The 17,743-nt window shown below is 51.6% G+C and overlaps 1 protein-coding gene across 1 annotated transcript in view; it reads right to left on the bottom strand.

The window, feature by feature from the left end:
• CASQ2 (calsequestrin 2 (cardiac muscle)) overlaps window positions 1-11,454 on the bottom strand; it is a 43,953-nt gene extending 32,499 nt beyond the window's left edge. The window contains exon 1 of the mRNA XM_005859959.2: window positions 11,048-11,454. Coding sequence (XP_005860021.1) covers window positions 11,048-11,281 — 234 coding nt within the window. The 5' untranslated portion in view covers window positions 11,282-11,454. The remainder of the gene's footprint in view (window positions 1-11,047) is intronic.
• Window positions 11,455-17,743: the final 6,289 nt, after the last annotated feature.

Here is a 17,743-nt window from a genome sequence, read left to right as displayed (position 1 = left end):
AGAGAGTCACTGTTTTCTAAATTCCAGAAAACTGGAATCCTGCTGACTTAGTCTTTCCTCTGCTGTTTTGTTTGTTTGATTGATTGGTTACTTCTCAGACGGTCTCACCTATTGTCCACCCTAGAGACCTATTGCCCACCCTACAGAACAGGGTTGTCTCTTACTGGTTGGTACATGTTGCCCCTGGACTTTGGCACACATTCATTCTTTCCGGAAGCATTAGGATTTACTTTGGCCATTGCTGATTCTTTTTTGTTTTTTGTTTTTAAAATCCTCACTTGATATGTTTTTATTGACTTTTAAAGGGAGGAAGAGGGAGGTAGAGGGAGAGAAACATCAATGTGAGAGAAAAACATTGATCATTTGCTTCCTGTACACACTCTGACCAGGGATTGAGCCCTCAACCTAGGTATATGCCCTGACTGGGAAGTGAACCTGTAACCCAGCGGTTCTCCACCTGTGGGTCGCGACCATCGGAAAACACATATAGCATATCAGATATTTACATTATGATTCATAACAGTTGCAAAATTACAGTTATGAAGTAGCAACGAAAATAATTTTATGGTTGGGGGTCACCACAACATGAGGAACTGTACTAAAGGGTCGCGGCATTAGGAAGGTTGAGAACCACTGCAACCTTTTGGTGTACATGATGACACTCCAACCAACTGGGCAGCCATTGCTGATTCTTTCAAGTACAAAAATAATTTTATGGAAAAAGTTCTATTAAATAATACGTAAAGTCAATAATAAAGTAGACATTCGTAGTGTTCCTCTCTCTCTCTCTCTCTCTCTCTCTCTCTCTCTAGCCTTTATTTTCTAGTCCTTTAGCACCTACCTAATTTTTTATTAGCTTCCTCCCTAATGAAATCACAAGATCCTTGATGCTAAAATATGTCTCGCCCACTTTTGTTTAGCACAGACTGTGATCATAGTAGGTCCTCAGTAGCAGTTACTGTTCTCTTTTCATTTCACTACATCAGGCTTTGGTATTTTTGAATCGGTCCAAGGTCCAGAACCCCATCCAGCTGTCATGGTATTAAGAAAATCCAACACTGATTAAGCACTTACTGCATGCCAAGAACTGGGCCAGCACGTTACGTGCTTTATCTCATAGAATCTTCACAACAGCCTCACAATAGATATTGTTATTGTCCATACTTTACGGCCATCGCAGCCCTTGTGACCAAGTCAGAAATCCAGGTCTCTGATTCCAAGCCCTGTGTTCTTAAGCACTGGGGTTTACTATTCTTGGTCACGTATTCCCTTGAAGATGAAGTCTAGTTCGATGCCAATCATCACAGGCATCAGGCTGACTTCCTTGAGCAGAGGGCTTCTTTGGGGACACTGAAGGGAGTAGTGTGTTCCAGGCACATGAGAAAGTGTGAGGGACTCTGAGTATTAGGACTGGTCGTTCTGACTTGGGAGCTGTTTGAATAGAAGAGCAGTGTGGCTAATTTTGGTTTGAGGAGGGTGATCTGAGGTCATAGACCCGACAGATAGAAAGGAGAGTGGAAAGGAAAGGCGACCAGTTGGGAGGCTGATGCCATAGTTAAGTGGGAGGTGACTGGTCTCAGATGGAGGCAGTGGCAGTGGACGGAGAAGGTGTAACTTGTGAGGTGAGGTTACAGATGGAGAGTCAGGCGGACCTGGTAACTCTGCCATGCATGGCTTTTGAGAGAGAAGGGAGGGAAACCAAAGGAGAGGAGGAGGCAAGATGATTCCAGGGTCTCCAGCCAGGGAACAGAGTGGAGGACAAAGCAGTGACGTCAGGAGGGCATGCCAGAGCCAGGGGCAAGGAGCTCCACCTGAATTCAGATGCAATGAGTTCATGGCGATGGAAGTCCAGCCAAGAGCTGGAGGTGCCAACCTGGAGCTCAGGGGAGAGGCTCCGAGTGGAGCTCCAGAGGTGAGAGGTGGGTGGCATCTTCAGGGACTGGCCACCTCATAGGAGGCAAGAGCAGGAGGAGGCAGAGTGGACGCTAAGAGAAGCAGGAGGAGGACAAGGAACACTGTGTCATGACTCCAAAGTCACGGGAAGAGAGAGCCTTGAGAAGGAGTGGGTGGTGGGATCGAATGCTGCAGGGAGTCCCGGGGGCAGGGGGACCCCGTGAAGTCTCTCCTTTCAGGACGGGTAAGCCACCAATGACCTTTTAGAGAGGAGCGGGGACAGAAGCCAGAGGGAGTTGAGTGGGTGGCAAGGACATGCTAGAGCAGGTGTGGATCACTTGTTCAAGAAGTTTACCCATGAAAGGAGGGGGAAGTTAATACAGAAGCACCAGGGGACACGCTCCCTGGGCTGTGTGACTGGGCGCTGGGCCTCAGAGGACAGCACCTGCAATATGCCAGGCGCCAGGCTCAAGAGTCTGGAAAAAAATCTGAGGATGGAGGAGCCTGGGGGGAAATGCCACGGATCTTTGCTCAAAGCGAATGTCCCTAAAGCCACTCATTAAAAATACCCTGGCTGCCATCCTGCTTGGTCCCTGGAAGCTAAGAGCCCAGTGGCTGTTCTCACCCACTGTCCCTGATACCATCTGGCGACAAGTCAAGCGATTCAACAACTGTGTGTCCTGCCCTGAAACCGGAGAGCTGATGCTTACCTCCCGGTAATCTCCTGTCACTTTCCACCGCCCTCAAATGAGGCCTGATCTATGTATAGCTGGGGGCTGGCACGTGATGTGCCCGCAGGAGGCAGGGGAGGGGATGGCACAGCTACATCCTGAGACTCAGGTGAATGCTGGGGCCTCTGGGGCTGGATCAGTGGCCCCTGAAAAAGCCTTGGGGCGAGGGAGGCTATCCATTGTTCTATTTGGGGCTCTCACCTTGGCCAATGCCAAAGTGAAGACCCAAGGGCCAATGCTGTGTGTTCTTTCCACTGCCCCACGTTGAGAAACACCATAACAACAACAAGGATATTGGGTGTTTACTACCTGCTGGATTCTGCTCCCACACCTAATATAAACTACCTTATGGAACCTTCCCCAAACCCGCATGAAGTAGAAGTTTGCAGATGAGGAACTGGAGGCACAGAGAGGCTAACCAACTTGCCCAGGACCACACAGCATTGAAGTGACATCGCTGGGATTCCAACCCCAACATTCTGGTTGCAAAGCCCACGCTCTCACCCATTATATCAGCTCCCAGCACCTGGGCCTCACGGGGACCTGGGCCCACGACTGCTACTCATCAGCTGTGAGACTGAGCAGCTCACAACTCCCTAATTTCCATTTTCTAATTTAAAAAATGAGAGCGAATTCTTGCAGGAGAAGCATGGGTGCACGTGCTTAGTGTGTTCCCTAGAAATTCACCTCAGGTCACCCCAGGACCCCAAGCTTCGGTTCTGGAACCTGGAGGGAAGCCCGCCCTAGAGTTTCTGGCTCGCAGGCCCAGGTGGGACCCACGAAGCTGCATTTCTGACAAGGTCCCAGGTGGCGCCGATGCCGGCCCCGGGCCCACACACTGAGCACCCAGCTCTACAGCCGTCTCCAGCACACAGGCACGGTCTCTCGGTGCAGCCTTTAGCGACGTCCACACTGACTGACTGCGCGGGCTATTTCTGGAGGCCAGGTTTTTTTCTTTTTATCCCAGTGGATTTTCCCCCAAACACTTTCCTACATATTTCCCACCCTTTTAAACGTGAATTAATGTGTTTTCAAGCTCTTTCCTACACATTTCGTCCCAGTGGATTTAAAAAAAAAATGGATTTGACTGACGTCGGGCTAGGCCATGCCCTTTCCCAGTTGTGCTCAGCAGAGTGCTGTGCCCGAGAGCCTGTGAAACTGCAGTCCGGCTGCCCAAACCCCACTCTCCCTCAGAGTCCCACAAGGTAGGCACTGCCGCCAGGGACAGATCACCCCTTTCGTGACTAAACCTTCCCTGGGTTGATACTCCTCATAAAACAATAAATAAGAAATAAAATTTAAATATGGCAGAGACAGGGCTCTGCTGCTGCAGAGACTTCCTCAATGTGAAACAGTGGCTGGCCCTGGCCGGTTGCTCAGTGGTGAGAGTATTGGCCCACAGACCAAAGGGTCTCGGGTTCGGTTCCTGGTCAAGGGCATGTACCTCAGTTACAGGTTCAATCCCCAGCCCCACTTGGCGGGAGGCAACCAATGGATGTGTCTCTCTCACACCAATGTTTCTCTCTCTCTCCCCTTCCACTCTATCGAAAAATCAGTGGGGAAAATAGCCTCACTCCTTAGGTGAGAGAAAAAAAAAAAAAGCAGTGGCTGGAAGCCGAGGGCTCTGACGGCCTCCCCATAGTGCACACGGAGGAGCATTGCTGCTTGGCGACTTTATGAGACGTCCGCTAGCGTTTATTCTGACAACATCTGCTGATGACGGCAAACACTGTGGAGAAACAAGCAGAGGGCCGGGTGGTCACGGACACGACGATTCACCAGAGCCCTTTGCTGAGCACCAGCGCGTGCTGGTCATCTTTCTCGTCCCCTCCTCTCTCTCCTCAGACCTGTGACGGGGGGAGTGGTTTCTGTTCCACACAGGAAGCGCTCAGCCCTGAGAAGTGTCACCGGCCTGTGGTCAGATGTCCAGTTCAAGGCCTTGACTGTGCAAGGACTCAGACCCAGGTGCCCTCGCATCAGAGCCGGTGGTTTTGGCCCTGCAGGGGAGGTGCGGCTGCTGTAGTCCCTTCTCCTTTGAGTCTCGGGGATGCTGCATTTCCTTCATAAGTAACTCGGGGGACACTCTGGCTCCAGAGCCCACACTCTCATCCATTACCTCCAGCTCCCTCCACCCAGGCCTCGCGGGGACCTGGGCCCCAGTCCTGGCTCTGCTTCTCATCGGCTGTGGGGCTCTGAGCAGTCACATTCGCTGGGTGTCCTGAGCCAGGGTGGCTGTGTGTCCCTCTAAGATGGAGGCAGGTGAGCATGTGTGTGGGGTACCTGTTGGCCCACCTCCCTGCCCACACAGGCGAATGGTGAGGAGAGGCCTGCCTGGCGTGGGCACCGGGCAGCGGGGTGGGCGCTGCTGGGACAGGCGCCGGGCACTGAGGAGCACTCTGGCCTGGCCAGCCGGGCTGCAGGATGGCGCGCTGGCCGCTCTCCTGGTGGCTGTCCCAACAGAAACCACTCCTCAGGGTAAAACCACATCCAGTTTATAGACAGGGAGCCTCCGAGGCTCCGTCTTAGGGGTCGGTACTGGGGGGCAGGGGCCGGCTCTCTTGGTGGAACAATCATTTAGGGTCTAAGATGGAGGCAGGTGAGCATGTGTGTGGGGTACCTGTTGGCCCACCTCCCTGCCCACACAGGCGAATGGTGAGGAGAGGCCTGCCTGGCGTGGGCACCGGGCAGCGGGGTGGGCGCTGCTGGGACAGGCGCCGGGCACTGAGGAGCACTCTGGCCTGGCCAGCCGGGCTGCAGGATGGCGCGCTGGCCGCCTCTCCTGGTGCTGTCCCAACAGAAACCACTCCTCAGGGTAAAACCACATCCAGTTTACAGACAGGGAGCCTCCGAGGCTCCGTCCTAGGGGTCGGTACTGGGGGGCAGGGGCCGGCTTTCTTGGTGGAACAAGTCATTTAGGTGCGAAGGCCGAGCTGTGTATCATACAGACACCCTCCACACCGACCGCAGCGCTCACTGGAAGGGCAGGGCTGCTGCTTGCGACAGGCCTGGTGACTCACACAGATTCTGTTCTTTTCATCTTACTGCTTGACATTGGACTGGTCCTTACAATAGTTTCATAGTGGTGACTTCCGTGGTATCTCATGTCTCCGTTGGAAGATTTATAACGTGGTGATGGTGGCCAGCGGGGAGGGGCGTTGGGGACTGGGTGGGAAAGGTGAGGGATAGAGAAGTGCAGATCGGTGGTCACAGAATAGTCCCGGGACGCGGAGCACAGCACAGGGGAGCTCGTCAGTAACATTGTAATAACTAGGATGGTGCCAGGTGGGCACTGGGAAGATCGGGGGAACACTTTGTCAAGTATGGGATTGTCTAACCATTATGCCACACACCTGAAACTAACACAAAATAATATTGAATGTGAACTATAATTGAAAAACAAACTTAAAAATGTATAACTTTAAGAGGAGGTCTCCCTCGGGTACAATGACCAGGCTTCCTAAATTTGGGCTTGAGTATTGAGGGCTTTTTGGGTCTAAAACAGGGGTGGGTTAATGTCCACTCCACAGGCTGTATAAGGCCTGTGAAACCATTTGGTCTGGCCCTGCCAAGGCATTAGGGGTGAGCTAATTAAATGTTTGACCAAATATAGCAGGCTAATTTTTAAGTTGATAATTTTGTATGGCCCACAAATTGATGTTATAAATATCCAGCTGGCCCTGGGCAAGAAAAGGTTCCCCATCCCTGGTCTAAAACCTCCTGAATCGACAGTGTGTTGGCCATGTTGTAAAATCCGTCTCCCTATTAATCCTGTATGCGGAAGGATTTACCTATGATCAATACAATCCATGCTCTGGCAATAGCACTTCTTGTCTCTTTGCCATCTCCCCCAGGCACGGGCTTTATCACAGACCCGCACAGCAAACTCTCGTCACGTGGTCGGGGCACTTGGGCTCTATGCTCTGGCAATAGCACTTCTTGTCTCTTTGCCATCTCACCCAGGCACGGGCTTTATCACAGACCCGCACAGTAAACTCCGTCACGTGGTCGGGGCACTCGGGCTCTGAGAGGGCAGTGTGAGACTGAGCACGCGCACACATCCTCCGAGAGAGCGCCGGCTCCGTGTGAGGACTCGCCCCAAAGCCCAGCCTGACGTCCCGGATCTTTCAGGGCGCGGCGGGTGCGCGTGTGGAGAGGCCGTCTTTGGGCACGAACAGCTGGAAGAAATGCCGAACCCGCGGGCGCTGCTATTCTCTGCCCAGTGTTCCCACGTCGCCCCATCTGCAGATTTACTTGACTCCGGCCACTTCATTGCCTCCCTCTCTTGGGGGTTAGAAATAAGACCTCTGGGACACTTGCCAGAGCTAAAGGGGTTTGAGGGCTGGGCCAGCCTTGCCGTGCCCGAGGTTCCTGCCCAGGCTGTGCCTATATTGGACTGAGAGTCCCATGGCTAAAAATGCAGTTGTAACCATATGTCGGTGGGATTAAGCAAGGAGGACCAGCAGGTCCTTGAATCTGACAGACTTAATCTAATTTTTTTTTACTATGTTCAATTCTTTTTAAAACATTAATCTAATTTAAAAAGAAATAAAGGAGCCCAGCTGGCATGGCTCAGTGGTTGAGCATCGACCTATGAACCAGGAGGTCACAGTTCGATTCCTAGTCAGGGCACATGCCCAGGTTGTGGGCGTGCAGGAGGCAGCCAATCAATGACTCTTTCTCTCCAATATGCAGTGGGACAGCAAAGCACCATGGGACAAACAGAGAGAGGCAGAGAGGAGAAAGGGGATGCTCGGGGACCTCCCACCCTAGCTGAGTCCTGTTGAAATCAGCAGGAGCTGTGGGTCACCCTGGCGTGCAGGCACCTGGATGGTGTGTCTATTTCTGTGCCACGACCCCAGCTTGCCTGCCAGTGCAAGGGACCTAGTTCACCCCAAACAAATGAACCAGTTTGTACTGTTCACAGTGTGGAAAGCATTGCTCTTTCGTCATCCGTTCATCGGCTCTTTAGTTCATTTATTAATGCAAAGATTACTAAGAGTGCTCAGATCAGTGGATATTTGATGAATTAATATTTCTAGTCAGGGATTCACAATACTTAGTTTCATGTTCTAAAACACTCACTAACCTGCCTGAGAAGGTCCTCCATAGTTTCTCCTAATCCAACAAATGTATAGAGTAGCCCCCCCTTATCCACGGGGGATACGTTCCGAGATGCTCAATAGATGCCTAAAACCGAGGATAGTACCAAACCCTATACATACTATGTTTTTTCCTATACATGCTACCTATGATAAAGTTTAACTTATTAAGTAGGCACAGTAAGTTATTAATAACAATAACTAATACTAAAATAGAACAATTATAACAACATACTATGATAAGGTATGTGAATGGCCTCACAGACACTGCCAGAGGTCCCCCCCCAGCATCACAGTTCCTCTCAGGACGAAGTGCTGGAGAGGTGGCGTGTGCCACCACGGCTTCCCAGTCAGAGTTTCCTTTGTGCACGTTTGGGAGCAGTGGTGGGGTGGGTGGGGGGCGGTCAGGGGACAAAATAGCCTGGCAAGTGTGGCTCAGTGGTTAACCATTGACCTATGAACCAGGAGGTCAACGTTCAATTTCTGTCAGGGCACATGCCCAGGTTTAGGGCTCAGTCCCCAGTAGGGGGCAGGCAGGAGGCTGCTGATGAATGATTCTCTCTCATCATTGATGTTTCTACCTCTCTCTCCCTCTCCCTTCCTCTCTGAAATCAATAAAACATATGTTTTTTTAAAAAGAGGACAAAATAATTGTTTTGACCATGAAGAATAGTTAGAGGCTCACATCTACCCTCCCTTCCCACCCACGGATTTTCTGGAGGCGTTTTTTGGTCCTGGGTTCTGAGAAACAGCCTACACCTGACAGGTATCTCAACAAAGGCCGCCCCCGCCCTGCCTTCTGGAGGGATGCCCAGCCTCCTCCGCGGTTTGGGCATTTGCCTCAGGAGTACCTCCAGGTTGTGTGGTGCTCAGCCCTGCTGGGGAGCAGCTGGCATCAGCAGACCCGGGCTCCAGACTGAGCCTCACACCTGTCTCATGACCCCAGCAGCAGTGCCGTGTAGGGACAAGACTGCCTTCACCTGCACTAGTTGAGTGATCTTGGGCAACTTGGCCTCTCCGTGCCTCGGTTTCCCCATATGTGAAATGGGGATAGTAACGGCACCTACATCATAGAAATGTTGTAAGGACCAAAGCAGCCCGCGTGTACAAAGTGCCTACGGCAGCCCTTGTACACAGTAAGCATTCAACAAATGTTCATTTTCATCTAATGATCTCATAAGCATGTATAATTATTATCCTGTAAATGTGATGATCTCCTGACTCCACAGTCTGTATTCTCCTCCCTCTACTGACATCCACTCCAGCTTGGGGTGCCTCTGGGGCTCCGACTTCCTGTGCAAACCTCCCCCTTGTCCGTCCCTGCCGGGTGCTCTTGGATCAGAGGTGTCTGCGGGGATATGAGCCCGGAGGCAAGACCCTTCTCAGGATTTTGTATTGGTCTTCGAGGGAGATGTACTCTTGGGGGAGTGTGTGTGTGTGTGTGTGTGTGTGTTTTAGTTTGACATGCAGTCAGAAACGGGGGTCACTGCTTGCACTGGCATTTTTTAATTTTTTGAATTCTAGGCTAACAGGACAGTGAGGAGCATATACATAGATTCATTATGCCTTCGCTTAAACTTTTCATGAAAATACCTCTCAGTAATTGAGTAGGGCAGTTTGAGATGGAGACGCTGATGGGAGTGAGGATTTTACTGGCTAAGCAGCCCTGGTTTTACCCACCTGCAGTGTTCCCGTGTGCACACTACCAAGACGTAAGAGCTGTCCCTGTTTCTCTTCACTTGCCGCCCACAGAGGGCACCCAACGTCCGCCTCCAGCCCGCAGAGGGAGCTGAGGAAAATCTAACGGCAGTGGTGGTGTTTTAAAAACACTTCGCTGTCAACTAGAGCTCTCCTGCTGACCACACGCCATGCATGAAGCCTCCAAAATAGGTGCTTGTGTGGCCACCAGGAGACACTTAGGATTCTGAAGTGCTTCTTAAATCAGCAAAGATATTTTGATGTGCTTGGTGTGGCGTTCCTGGCTTTTATTAGTCAATTAAATTTTTATTTATTTTTTTAGCATTCAAGTCCACAAGGGTTTATATGGTAATTCTGTTCATCAAAGTATTTGATGAAGGCGAGCTTTCTGATGGTTAATAAATGGCTATTTTTCTCAAATAGTCCTTTTCACAGGTTTGCGCCTGGGCTGGGCAGGGCTGGGCATGGGGACTGACAGGGACCTGGTGACTCCTGGGGTTCTTGGCACTCAGGGTGCTCCTGGGTGTGAGTGACCTTAGACTGCCCAGGAGAGTTCTAGGGCGTGCTCCCCGCATTCGAGAATGGGCCCCAGCGCCAGGTTTACTAACGGGCCACGTAATGCAGATAAAATAAGAACTGACTTCAGTGTCGGCCCTGAACTCACACCAAGAACTTTCTGAGGAAAAGAAATCCCGTTACTGAGTCTTCATACACACACACACACACACACACACACACACACACAGTGTGATGTTGACCAAACCCAACACAGGGAAGGAGCATCACCTGGTGACTTTCCCCACTGACCCACCAAGAGACGCAAGGTCAAGGTCTCCCCTGTCTCCGGGATCTCGGGGAGGGTGCAAAGAGTGGGCCGTCAGCACCCCCATTGAACCATCAGCACCCTGAGTGGGCCATCAGCACACCCATTGAACCATCAGCACCCCAAATGGGCCATCAGCACCCCTAGTGGGCCAACAGCACCCTAAATGGGCCATCAGCACCCTGAGTGGGTCATCAGCACCCCTAGTGGACCATCAGCACACCCAGTGGGCCATCAGCACCCCAAGTGGGCCATCAGCACACCCAGTGGGCCATCAGCACACCCAGTGGGCCATCAGCACCCCAAGTGGGCCATCAGCACCCCAAGTGGGCCATCAGCACCCCCATTGAACCATCAGCACCCTGAGTGGGCCATCAGCACACCCATTGAACCATCAGTACCCCGAGTGGGCCATCAGCACCCCGAGTGGGCCATCAGCACACCCATTGAACCATCAGCACCCCCAGTAGGCCAACAGCACTCCAAGTGAAACCCACCACCAACTCCGAAATCCCATGTCAGCCAGGCCTTTTAACAATAGTTTTGACATTTCGAAAAAGATGGCTGGGCTAATGCCCTTGAAAAATCGAGAGGACCAGCATGGAACAGCCACAGTCCATGGTCCCCATTGTCGGCGTCTGGGCCCACGCTTGTTCCCTCATCCCAACTGTGCAACAAGAGTACCTCCCATTCACCTGAGACGGGGGTGCAGGGAGAGTTCAGGACAGGGACCCTGCCCCTCCTGCCTCCAGCCCCGCCGGCCAGCCCCAGCTCCCGGGACAGCATCAGCGTGCCCTGCTCACCTCCAGCACGATCTCCTTCAGCTGGAACTGCTTCTGAGCGACCTTGTCGGAAGACACGGGCTCGTGGTAGTAGAGGCACAGCAGGTCGTACCTCTTCAGGACCTGCTTGAGGTTCTTGTCCGTGAGACTCACCACACGGTCCTTGCCGTCGTACGTGGGGAAGTTCAGCCCCTCCTCCGCCCGGCAGGAGGACAGCAGGCAGACCCCCACCACAAACAGGTGCGTCCGCTTCATTGCAATGCTGAGTGCAGGACAAAAGAGGAAAAATTCTTAGGGGCTTGTTGAGAGAGGCGGGGGGCAGGGAGGCTGGTCTGTCCCTCCTGCCCTTGCTGGGCCCTGGAACTGAGTCTTCACCTCCTCGGGTCCGGCTGCTGCAGTTGTGAGCCCAGGAAGGAGGGAGCCGAGGCTCTCACACACACACATATACACACATGCACACACACACACACGTGTGGACTGAGCCAGGCTGGGCGGCCAAGCCCAGATACCGCACATAGCTCTGCCCAGCCTCGGCCCATCAGGAACTCCATTTTTAGGATGCACTTGTCTCCGGCTAAAAATAAATCATGCGACGAATAAAAAAAGTTCTCCGTGCCACTGTTGAGGGATTCGCTGATACGGTCTGTCAGAGGGTGGAGAGGGAGGAGGCAGGAGGGAAAGCCGAGGACACCAGGAATTGAGGCCAGGAAGGTCAAAGACAGACGAGAGGTGAACTTGGAGGGAGGGAGAGAAGATGAGAGGCGAGAGAGAGGGGACTGTGGCACCAGAGAGCAAGTGGAGACGTTAGGACGTGCGCAGCGCCTCAGCCATCATCGAATCTCCTATTAACCAGCCTGTCCCTCCCTGGGGACCGCGCGCCCGTCCCCTGTCTGCTCACTGCTGATGTGGGAACGAGAGGGAGTCCCGAAGTGGACTTCACCTTCTGCTGTCCTGTCTCCTGTCCTCTCTTCTTAGAAGCCCAGCCCTGGCTGGCCACTCGCCATGCCCACATGGCTCCACCAGCCCCTGGGCCAAGGCTACAACGGGACACCCTTTCCCGGCCTGCCCAGGACCACCGTTCCCTCCTACCACCCTGCCCACTGCCCAACTCTGCCGACGCCATGACAACCGTCCCCATTTTTAAATTAAATACAAGTTCAGCAGCCTTCCTCAGAAACCTGAGGTTTTTGGCTATCATCCCCGTCCTATTTTTTTTTCACGTGAACCCCTAATGTATCACTTTTACCCTTTGCCTTTTTATTAGACACAGAGTGACAGGTGTGAGTTCGAATCCCCACTCTGCCTTTTAACAGCTGAATGGGCTTTGGGGGGGGTCACTCTCCCTCCCTGGGTCTCAGCTGCCCCCCATGTCAAATGCGGATACTTGTAACTATATTGTTAGGTCTGGAATGTATAGATGGAAAAGCATGATACAGAGCCGGTGCCTACATGGTAGCTACTATACCTACTTCATTCCCACTGGAGATGCTGGGTCATAGGTTATTATAATAATGTCTTGTTAGTTCCTAGTAGTAATGGCTTGTGAACCCTTTCCGTTCCATTTTCTCCTTGATTCCAGCAGGCGATCAGGGCAGACGTGATCAGGGCTCATTTCTCAGGGGAGCTCAGAGTCAGAGAAATTAGCAACTTGTCTGCGATTGTTTCTAACTGCCACCCAGAGCCCGGTGCTCCTGAGGCGGCTCGAACCTGACGCAGGACAACTTCCCTGTAGACACCCATCTTCTCAGTGGCCCTTGACCATGTCTTCTGGTCACACAACAGTCTGGCCACGTCTTTCCACTTTATTTATTAAAAATACATTTTTATTGATTTCAGAGAGGAAGGGAGAGGCGGGGGAGAGAGAGAGAAACATCAATGATGAGAGCGAATCATTGATCGGCTGCCTCCTGCACACCCCACACTGGGGATCAAGCTGTGATCCAGGCATGTGCCCTGACCGGGAATTGAGCCCTGACCTCCTGGTTCATAGGTTGACACTCAATCACTGAGCCACACCAGACGGGCATGTCTTTCCATTTTAGAGGGGTCTCTGGCTCTTAGGACTCAGGCCCAGTTTTTGTCTTCCTTCAGTAAGAGACCAGCTTTGGACACAGCGAGGGCCTTGTGGCTCACAGGGTTTGCAGGGCGTGGAAGGAAAAGGGAAGTTCAGGGGCCTGCAGCCGAGCCTCTGTGTGGCCAGAGGGCCTCCTGCTGAGTGTCCGGCTGACAAGGAGGCATCACTTTTCGTGTCCAGGAAGCCGGGACCTTGGAGATCTCACCATTAAAACCCATCACAGCATCCAGCTCCTTCCCATGGTGAATAGTCTGCTGTTAAAGATGGAGCCACGGACAGCCACTCCAAGCATGAGCGATCTCTGCTTTCTTTAGAAATTGCAGGGGGAAAGATTTCCGACGGAGACAGCCTTGTGTCTTGTCTTTTTTGAGGTCAGCTTCACAAAGTGTTCCCAGTTGTCCCAATCTCATTGGCTTACCTTTATTTAGAATTTGCTCTACTTTTCTTATATGTTTTTTATATGTTACTGAAAAAACAAACAAACACTGGGAGCTATTTAAAGTCAGAGACTTTGAATTTCCTGTTGACTTGCAAAAGATGAAAAGTACCAGGGCAACGGGATAATTTTTAAAAAATTGATTTTAGAGAAAGAAAGGGAGAGGGAGAGAAACATCAATATGTGTGAGAGGAACATCAATCGGCTGCCTCCTGCACGCCCCCCATCGGGGATCAAGCCCGCAACCCAGGCACCTGCCGCCACTGGGAATGGAACCAGTGACCTCTTGGGTCCACGCTCAATCCACTGAGCCACACTGGCTGGGCGCAAAGGGATGATTTTTAAAATTTCAGTTTGGCTTTCAAGTCTGGCTTATGACCAGCTGAGTATTAACAGAAAGACGCCCCAGTGTAGAAAGTCCCTGCCCCCAGATCCCAGACTCTCTTTGGGCCTCGCAGCCCAGCCCTGACGGCGGCACCGCCACCGACATGTGCTGTGACGATCAGGTTTCCCACTGTCCGTCCACGTGGACACGAGGACCTGAATTTGCGCCCCACTCTTTCTAATGATGCTTCTTCATGGCCCGCTTTTTATGTACCAGCCTTTTCTCCAGCTGCCGTTTAGCTTCCTAATTTTGTTTTCCTTCGCCTTGTTGCTCACCCACTTGCATTTATTCTGTAAACAGCAAGTGCTTCTGACATTTCTGAGTCAACTCTGCATGCAGCAAACCAGCCGCAGCCCAAGGCAACACCTCACACTCTCCCAGCTCTGTGGCCGCGCCGGACTGAGCCGTGTGTATCTTGCTGTGCCGAAAGCAGGTATTTTTGTTTTGTTTTGGAACAAGAAGGAGTATAACAAAATAAACAAATTCATGCAAATACATGTCAGTTACTGTCACAGGACATGAGACAGGCCCCTTGCTTTTGCTAACAGTTTTCAGTCCATCCCTCTGTGCGTGGGCACCCCTTGCGTTTATTTATTCTCGACAGGCAGCCCGGTCATTTTATATACTATTTAATTTGAACTGCACCATAATCCATTGTATAGATACATGAGGGTTTGAAGCCATGGTCTTTCATTAAGGTGTTAATTACATACATTTGTGTACCAGACACTCTTCTGGTTACTGGGGGTAGATACACTGTAACCCTGAATTCACAGAGCTTACATCCTACGGGGAGACAGACAGTAATCAAAGAAACAGAGTGAGTGTGTGTGTGTGTGTGTGTGTGTGTGCACGCGGGTCCAGGGAGAGCCTGTGACAGTGGGTAGAGGGTGGCCCTTTAGGACGGGAGGTCCAGGAAGCATCTTTGAGGAGGGAACAGGGGAGCAGAAGGGAGGAGAGGGGCTGAGACAGAAAGCAGGTTGCTGAGAAGGCCAGTCCCAGGGAGGAGGGGGAGGCCTCCACGCTGGAGACCCGAGCGGAGTCCACCACTAGAGGGAGCTGTACCCACCTCTTCCTTTTCTCAGCATCAGTTTTCTCATGCTTTTTCATCTGTTCATAAAATATATAGGTTCATACCTACAGTGGACGGTCTATAGGGCAAGGAAACCCATCTGAGCGACTCAGACACAGTTCAGAGTGACAGAGCCGTGACCAGGAACTCAGGAGGCCTGGGTGCTGGCTGGTCTGACACAGCCCAGCCTGGCTGTGCGGCCTTGGTCAAGGCTCCCCCTCTTGGTCCTCACATTTCCAGTGGGAAAAAGGGTTCTCCTATGGCCACTGTCTGGCTCAGAGATTTTAAAATCTGTTCCGCCCATAGAGGATTTCCTTTGACCAGGATAGGCCTTGGCACAGCCCACAGGTTTGAGGACTTTGATGAATGTTACCCGTGGAGGGGGGTTTGATGGGCCTGATTCTTCACAAGTCCAACCTCGTATCTGTCTTCTCCAAAGCAGACATCCTACAGCGCTTCTTAACCTGTGGGTTGCCACCCCTTTGGCGGTCGAACGAACCTTTCACAGGGGTTGCCTAAGACCATCCTGCATATCAGATATTTACATTCCAATTCATAACAGTAGCAATATTACAGTTATGAAATAGCAACGTAAATTATTTTATGGTTGGGTCACAACATGAGAAACTATTTAAAGGGCCAGAAGGTTGAGAACCATTGTTAGGACGTCAATATGTACTAAGGCCCCTTCTTTGGCTAAAATGCTCCCCCAAGTGGACAACGTGGGGAATGACACCTTTCTTTGTTTGATCCTGTTTCCCCCTCCGTCAGGCTAGGCCGCTAGCCAGGGAGATACAGCTGGTTCCCCTGGTAGTGAGAGTCTCAGAAATGCTGTGTCTACAGCCCTGTGTTCCATGGCCCCAGGCTTCCTCTGCTCAGCTCAGAACAGGCCTGTTCCAACCCCAAGACCTCCTCTCCTTTTTATTCTGAATATCGGGCAGCCCAAGCTCCCTGCACCAGGAGCCGCCTCAACAGAACCAGGCAAAATACAAAGTCAATGCCCCATGGAAAAAGAGCCCCATGGCTCTACCAATTACAATCCCAGCTTTCCACAAACGTCACTTCCTCAGGGAGGCCCTCGGTGTGGCCCAGGGGCTGGCGTTCAGGCCCCTTGCACACCATAATCTTCCTCGGAAACGCTCTCCCACTGGGCAGCCCTTTCCCCAGTAGGCTGAGGCTGATCGGAGCAGAGACAAGTTCTGCCTGCAGTAGTTCCCATCAACTATTTACTAAATAAACCTGAAGTGCTTACTTTGCACTCCCCAGGTCTTATTTTAAGCACTATACGAATTTAACTCACTTATTCTTAGCAACCCTACGAAGCTGGCAATTTTAGCAACCCCATTTAACAGATGGGTAAACCGAGGCAGAGAGAGGTTAACTTGCCTGGGGTCACATGGCTAGTAACCTCAGAGCTGGGATTTGAACCTGCTTGTGTCTGTTTTCTGCCATTTGTAACCACCCGCTAGATGCCTCTCATAGGGGCTGATGACGTCACTGAGGCAAGCCAGGAATAGTGGCCGCCCACAATGTGAGGCTGCTTCAGAGCTGGGATTTGAACCTGCTTGTGTCTGTTTTCTACCATTTGTAACCACCCGCTAGATGCCTCTCACAGGGGCTGATGAAGTCACAGACAAGCCAGGAATAGTGGGCAAACTACGGCCCGCGGGCCGGATCCGGCCCGTTTGAAATGAATAAAACTAAAAAAAAAAAGACCGTACCCTTTTATGTAATGATGTTTACTTTGAATTTATATTAGTTCACACAAACACTCCATCCATGCTTTTGTTCCGGCCCTCTGGTCCAGTTTAAGAACCCATTGTGGCCCTCGAGTCAAAAAGTTTGCCCACCCCTGGGATAGGCCCTGGATCTTGCCCTTTAGAATCACCTCCCAGCCGTGTAGTGTGCAGGTGTTTTCAGTCTCACTGTGAGCCAATCACTGAGCTCATCCGTTCTATACGTCATCTCTATGCGTCATCTTATTTAAAGCTGGGTATTCCTTTCAGGTCACGATGACGAAACTGAGGTTTAGCAGAGTCCAGCCGTCTGCATGTCACCCACTGGTAAGTCACATAGATGGGGTTTGGACCGGGGTCAGTCGGCTTGTCATGACCCCAGGCTGCTCTGGGCAAGGAGGGGAGGCGTCTGTTTCCTTCAGGGAAAAACAAAAACGTGAAAACTTAGATTACCCAGAATTCACAGGATTAGAACCAGGTGTTTCTACAGGAACGTGCAGGAGGAACAGTTGGAAGGAAAACAAGAAAGTGAGGCATTTAGTTCAGAAGGAAATGTACAGGGGACGGGTAAATGGAAAGTTTAGGCTTCATTTGTCCTGGAATTAGAAAAAAAATATAGACTTTTTAGGAAAAGCAGTAAAAGAACAGAAAAACCTGGACCTAGAGGTTATATCAAATGTCCAAACAGAGGGTGTGGTAGGTAGAATGGTGCTCCCACTCCCCAAAGATGCCCAGTCCAGTCCCCAAGCCTGTGAATGTGTTACCTCACGCAGCTAAAGGGACTGCGCAGAGATGATGAAATTACGGACGAAGGACCGTAAGTTGGGGAGGTTAGCCTCAGTTATCCTGATGGGCTCGGTGTAATCACAGGGTCCTTAAAAAGAGAGGCAGGAGGGTCCGAGAGAGGAGAGGTGACGGTGGGAGCGAGGTTTGAATGGTGCAGGGCCACCAGCCAAGAAGGGGCAGCCTCTGACAGGTGGACAGGGCGAGGAGACCCCCCACCCCCACCCTGCC

This window comes from Myotis brandtii, unplaced genomic scaffold, assembly GCF_000412655.1.
Source record: "Myotis brandtii unplaced genomic scaffold, ASM41265v1 scaffold131, whole genome shotgun sequence".
NCBI classification, from domain to species: Eukaryota; Metazoa; Chordata; class Mammalia; order Chiroptera; family Vespertilionidae; genus Myotis; species Myotis brandtii.
This window is presented reverse-complemented; position numbering and strand designations above follow the sequence as displayed.